Below are 6,032 nucleotides of genomic sequence, written 5' to 3'. Positions count from 1 at the left end.
TACATGTCCTCTTCGCGGCAGTATATTCGATTATCAGAGCTATCCAGATACAATGCGAACGTCGAAGGTGGCGAGGTAGCCGAAGGCGATGGTGAGTCTCTCTGTCGATCTTTGAGAGCAGCAGAGCGTCTGTGGTCGGCGTTGAGGGGTGGTCCAGGGACCTTTTCCGTCATCCAGAGATTCCAAATGTTGCAAGCGAGGTCAATGGATCGCTGGAAGCATCCGGGAAGTGTTCCGGTTGGGTATCGATCTAGTTTGGTGATGGTGTTGTAGATGACGAGGTAGGGGTGGATATGACAGCGAAGGGGAGGCACGTCTGTGTATGGCTGGAAATATTCGACGTAGTTCCAGAAACGAGGATGATGGCGGCGAACGAAAGGAAGGCCAGGCTGAGTGAAACACCGCATGGGGATGAATTGAAAATCGAGAATTTGATCTTTGTAAAGCTGTAGTTTTGAAGTTAGTAATGCAAAGAAAGTAAGGAGAACGTTGTGGTCTTACTTCAGTCCATTTCGGACGACGAGCATATAGGAGACGGCGGTGCACAACGACGTCGTTGTGTATTGCCTTGAGAAGCTCAAAATTGGGTAGGAGGGCAAAGTATCCGGTGTCAAAGACACGTTGAAAATCACAGCGCACTATTACACCACGGTCAGTCAGGAAATCAGGAATTACGAGGAACTCAACACACGATAGAATACATTCGAAGGGGTATTGAGACATAGGTTTTGGCCTCTCTGGCCCCATACATGAGCAAGACGGTATTGCTTCCCAGATATGCATCGATATCGTCAGCATCGCGATCGAGGAGTAATCACGGAATAATAAACATACCAGTTCCTTCGAGCACGTTTCTGGATTCATTAAAGGAACTTGGACCATCGAGACGTCGGGTTGTGACTCGTTGAGTAAGAGACACCAAGGTTCGAATGGTTTGTAGTCATGCAGAAGGTCATTTCGTATCTGACTAGATGAGCGAGAGAGAGTCGGAAAGCTAGTTGGGTATGACATTCTGTGAACGAAGAATGGTGGAGGCGGGAAGTTGGAATCGTGCTTTGACCTTCAAGTTGACACTCGCTTAACTAGAACAAAGGGCAGTTGGCGAAACCGGCTTTTGCCGGTGGCGGCGAGAAAGGACAGACGAGTTTCGTGTCATCCTATTCTCTTCTCATCGAAGCGAATGGCACGTACATCTGGAATGACAGATAATGAGCAGAGATTGCTTGAGCATAATATATCGTCCTGATCAGTCCATGGCCCACAAACATCCCACTCTGCCACCACGGCCGACAAACCGCCCGCCACCTGCTTCCCTCCCGCAAGTGTATCTCCTCGTTTTTGCCAACGACTTACTTCTTCGACTCATCATCCGACCAATCAATATCCTTACTTGCCTCCCTGAATCCTTCTTCCATCCCCGAATCCCATAACGCCGCCCTCAACCAATCCCAAAACTCTATCCCATACCTGAAGTACAACGCACCGAAGAGCGCGCCGCCGAGATGGGCCACATGGTCAAAGCGTCTATGCACATTCACGACCAAAGGTCAGAAATGCACAAACCGACAAGAAAAATCCACGGTAAAACGAGGATAGAAAAGAACTCACCTCCAACCGTAAATCAGGCCGAGAATATCAAAGCCCAAACCTCCATATATAGCCCACTTGATCGAGAACGGCGGTGCTCCGTCAAAGAACATCCGGACTTGTGCATCCGGGAATGCGAGTCCGGTGATCATGACACAACTCCATACAGCTCCTGAGATACCTAGCGATGGACGGAGGGCATCTGCGATTTTGGAGGCGTCCGAGGCTGGTGGCGTCGAGGGCGGTGGAGAGGATGAGAAGAGACGACGAAGGAGAGAGGGGCGGGACGTGGAAGGAGTGATTGAGGGCGGGGGACGAGATAGTTGAGATATTATGCGCGAGAATTTGAACCGTGCGGAGTAGATGTGAGAGCAAAGGGATGAGAAGAGGCCGGCTGCGAGAACGAAGGTAGGTTAGCTGATAAGATGACGAAGGTGGATGAAAAAACAGACCTGTGACCAGGAAAGCGAAGAAATGATTGCTCGTAGTCGCTTCTTGCATCCCGGAGGGCGCGTGTGATTGCTCTCGTCTCATCCAATTGGATGTGGCAGAACCTTCGAGCATTTCAAAGTCCCATCAATATGCAACAAACGTTGTGCCACAATCATGTAGACTCACCAAAACCGCTCAACGCCGTGATATTGAAGAACCAATGTAAAAACCCTCGATGGCTGATTACACTTGTCATCAATGTATACGTCCTTCCGCTCAATGGACTATGCGCGAAGTTTCTCATCAACCACGGATTGAACCTCGGCACCTGCCACGCCAACCAGATCCCGAAACTGGCAGCCCCGACGCCCCACGCTAATCTTCGCCCCTCGGAAGAGTTGATGTAGTTCTCGCCGATAGCGGCGTAGCAGTGTACGACAAATTGTTTAATGATTACGGGGTAGGAGGCCATATAGGCGGCGAGACTATCGACTTGGTTTTGGATTTTCTGAGAGATTTGCAAGGAGAGATGTCAGCATCTAGATTGAACAGACACACATAATGTTTGATGCTCAGGGTACTCAGGATGGGGGAAGAGCCCGGCTTCCTCCAGACGAGACGATCCTCATTCAACTGTGGCTCGCAGGTGCCACACTCCAACTCCCAGCAGTGGCCAAAGAAATTCATCATCCGTCTTCGCGAGTTCTGCATCATCTCATTCGCCAGGTTGAATTACAAGGATGACGAGCCCGTGTGGCCACTACCCATGACTGCGAGATACTCCGAACGCACAGCCCGAGTCTTCGAAGCAGAGTAACGCACCTTCAAAAGAATTCCATCTCGCATTCTATGCATGTCCTCCGATGTGGGTGATCGCATGGACCATATTGGATTAAAAGAAGGAAGAAATTGGGCCCAGAAAGCAGTGTCGATGTTCGTCTGTCCTGCCGCTACAATATAGACGGCACCCGATGCAAGAATGCTCGTCTATTGATATTTTTATGCTCAGCCTCTATTCTTTATGATATGTAGACGATTAATCGGCGCACTATTATATGTTTGAGGATCTTCGGCCGTTTAATTGAGTCTGCGAACGACTTGATGGGTGTAACGCGTGCGACTTGCTCTCTGAACGATGGAATTGCTTGAGGCCTGAGCTGGGATTGTGGCGGAACATTGCGAAGATATCTTGTCGGTTTTATGAACCGTGTGTTGGGGGTAAAGGAAAAGGGACGATAGCAAGATGAAGGCGGCCGGAAACGAAGTGGTGGACGTAGAGAAGAAAAGTAGAGCATGGCTGCCGAACGCCACGCGTGGCTTGCGAAATCGGGATAGCACTGGCTTGCCTTTCTGGGAAGTTGTTGTGGCGTGCATCTCGAGTTCAAGTTCTTGTCCAGAACCGTGACACACGGGAGAACCAGGACGCGACAGGTCAGTGACTCTTCATCTCGCGCTTTAAATTTATGATACTCTAGGAAACGGTTTAATGTGGACCAGTAGATTCTCCTCGATTTTACACGGACTTCGTGAAGTTTACGTCCACCTACGGCTCAGGTTCAATCGACATGGACTCCGAGTCAGCAACTTCTGCTCCAGCTACTGGTGAAACTGCTGCGACCACAGAAATCAAAATTCCCGCACTTTTCGAAGATCCTTCAGCAGATGTCATTTTGCGCACAAGCGATGGTGTAGACTTACGCGTCTACAAGCTTATTCTGTCCCTCTCGTCCCCGGTTTTCCAAACGATGCTCACCCTCCCTCAACCGCCATCCGACAACACGTCTACACCTACAAACCCAGTCATTGGAATGACCGAGCCGTCGAGTGTCCTTATTCCACTCATTCGTGCGTGCTACCCCGCACGCCGCGAGCACGAGCTGGATGCTACTGACACCGCACATCCTGGTGGTCAAACGGCATCTGGCAAGCCAAATCACGACCTCATCCGTGAGATCCTTGAGGCAGCTCGTAAATACGATATCGCTGCATTCGATAGCACGGCCTCTGCTCTCCTTCACGGCTTCATCGAAGGCGATCCAATCGCCGTCTACGCCACCGCGGCTCGCTTTTCCCTCAAATCCGTCGCCGCCGCTGCCGCCAAGCAGACTCTAAAGTCTAAATTCATGACCCATAGGTCTGCTGAGGCGATGAATTACATGACGCCTGTCCAGCTCTATGACCTTCTACAGTATCACCGTAGGTGCGGTGAGGCGGCTCATGATGCTATCAATCACTTCGCACGAAATGTGGATGAGGAGGACAGATTCTATTACATGTTTACAGACTCGAAACCTTGTAGTTGCTTCAGGAGGCTTGACATGACAATGCTGGGAGATGATGACTCGGGAAGCTGGGCCTTGCCTTCAGTTTGGGACTTTCTACAATACGCAGCAGCAGCGGCGAAGGATCATCCAGATCCTCAAGTCATCCTGTCCTACGACGAGATCCAAGCGCATCCTCGCTGGGAAGGAGCCGCTTGCTCTGATTATGACAATTGTGCAGCATCTGGACCAATGAGTCTTGAGCCATTTTATGCCAAACTGATGAAGATGGTGACGGAGGCAGTGAATAAAGTGCGTTCAGTTACGTTGAGAATCTCCAGTTGTACTGATCTGTTAGTTCAGGAACCACCACCCAGCATTCCTTGAAGGAAAATATCAACCGCATTCTCGTCGATTGTGTACATTCCCTTCCGCTGCTCAGAGCTCGCTGTCGGTTGTAACATCCCTTTGTTTTCGACTGCAGATTTGATGCCCTCACACAGGGCTCTGCCCAAGTGGTCCATCACCCACATCTCGGGTTCCCATCCGTCTGTAAAGCTCTGATGTGCTTATTGACATCTATCTCCTATGCTGCTGAGATACTTATAAAGGTGTTCATGATCAACGACGCCACCTCGCCACCCCGTGTCCTACATTTTTTAGTTGCCCGGCAACTGCCGGGCTCATTGTTCCCGCATCCTTTGTGTGAAGATTGACGACGGTTAACAATTTAGCGTGAAATGCTAGCTTGTACCAGCCAAGTGCTAGCTTGCGTTACCTTTTGGCTGGACAAGCTAAATTGTCCAAGCTAGCTTGCACGCTAACTAACAGAAATAAGTGTGTAGCTTGTGTAGCTTGGTCATTTTAGCGTGCGCTCGCGTGTACGCTGTCGACCAGTTTTATTGTGTATCTAACGTCTCAGTGCCCTGAACAACCCGTCAATTGGACCTCCTTATATTAAGTATATCACTTATTCCTTACATCGGTCGTACAGAGAATCAATCTTGGTCACCGTTTGTACGTCTCCGCTCAACAAGACTATCATGAGTAGATAAAAAAGGCTCACCTTGCTTTTGTGCCCCAAAAAGTGTGTGTTTGTACTTCGTTCTCAGGTCGCCTACTGTATCGTCATAAGTATCGTTCCTGGGCCTGATGTCAGCGTCGACACACGCAAAGTAGGTTCGAGCTTGGAGTGGATTATAGTACAAGTAAGTCTTCTTACCGATGGTGAACTACTTAATGTTCGATGCTTTGCCGTGCCGGTAGAGCAAGTTACAGTGTTGAATGCACATAATGTGAGACCAAAGGGCAGAATGATCATCTCTCGAGGGGAAAGTTCTCGAGACAAGTCTTCGAAAATTTACCGCCAGCGCCAGAGCATTGTCAACGCATACATACCAATGTATATTGTGTATCAATCGATGGGATGGATAAGTCTTGGAACATATAATCAGGAGCAGCAATGAATACTCCGAAGCCGTAGGTAAATACTCACAATGTCTTGGAAGTGCCATCAGGCCATACCAACCGACGTTCTCCAGCACACCGATGGGGGGAGCCAACGGTTTACACATTATATAAAGGATTGGTTGGGACACATCGTCAGAAGCAAGTGCAAGCTATCATGAGTCAACCCACACAAGCTAGTCAGTCACTAAGTCTAGCGTGTGTGGCGTGCAAGCGAAGTCACAAGCTAATTCGCGCTGACTCCTAAGCTAGCCACAAGCTAGCTTAGCTAGTAAATAACGCACG

At 49.5% G+C, this 6,032-nt stretch overlaps 2 protein-coding genes across 2 annotated transcripts; one reads left to right on the top strand and one right to left on the bottom strand.

Annotated features, from left to right (window-relative positions):
* Window positions 1-1,176: 1,176 nt before the first annotated feature.
* On the bottom strand, window positions 1,177-3,317 carry STEHIDRAFT_97071 (uncharacterized protein; the record flags this gene model as incomplete). The annotated part of the gene is made up of 6 exons (XM_007304087.1): window positions 1,177-1,524; window positions 1,609-1,981; window positions 2,040-2,141; window positions 2,206-2,527; window positions 2,842-3,006; window positions 3,069-3,317. 6 exons carry the CDS (start codon window positions 3,312-3,314, stop codon window positions 1,350-1,352), a joined length of 1,383 nt encoding a protein of 460 aa, XP_007304149.1. The 3' UTR covers window positions 1,177-1,349.
* A 267-nt stretch (window positions 3,318-3,584) lies between these two features.
* STEHIDRAFT_156748 (uncharacterized protein) lies at window positions 3,585-4,667 on the top strand (the record flags this gene model as incomplete). Its single annotated transcript, XM_007304086.1, has 2 exons — window positions 3,585-4,592; window positions 4,644-4,667. 2 exons carry the CDS (start codon window positions 3,585-3,587, stop codon window positions 4,665-4,667), a joined length of 1,032 nt encoding a protein of 343 aa, XP_007304148.1.
* Window positions 4,668-6,032: the final 1,365 nt, after the last annotated feature.

The sequence above is a fragment of the Stereum hirsutum genome (genome assembly GCF_000264905.1).
Source record: "Stereum hirsutum FP-91666 SS1 unplaced genomic scaffold STEHIscaffold_7, whole genome shotgun sequence".
In the NCBI taxonomy this organism is placed as follows: Eukaryota; Fungi; Basidiomycota; class Agaricomycetes; order Russulales; family Stereaceae; genus Stereum; species Stereum hirsutum.
Note: the sequence above shows the minus strand (reverse complement) of the source record. Positions and strands in the feature narration are given on the sequence as shown.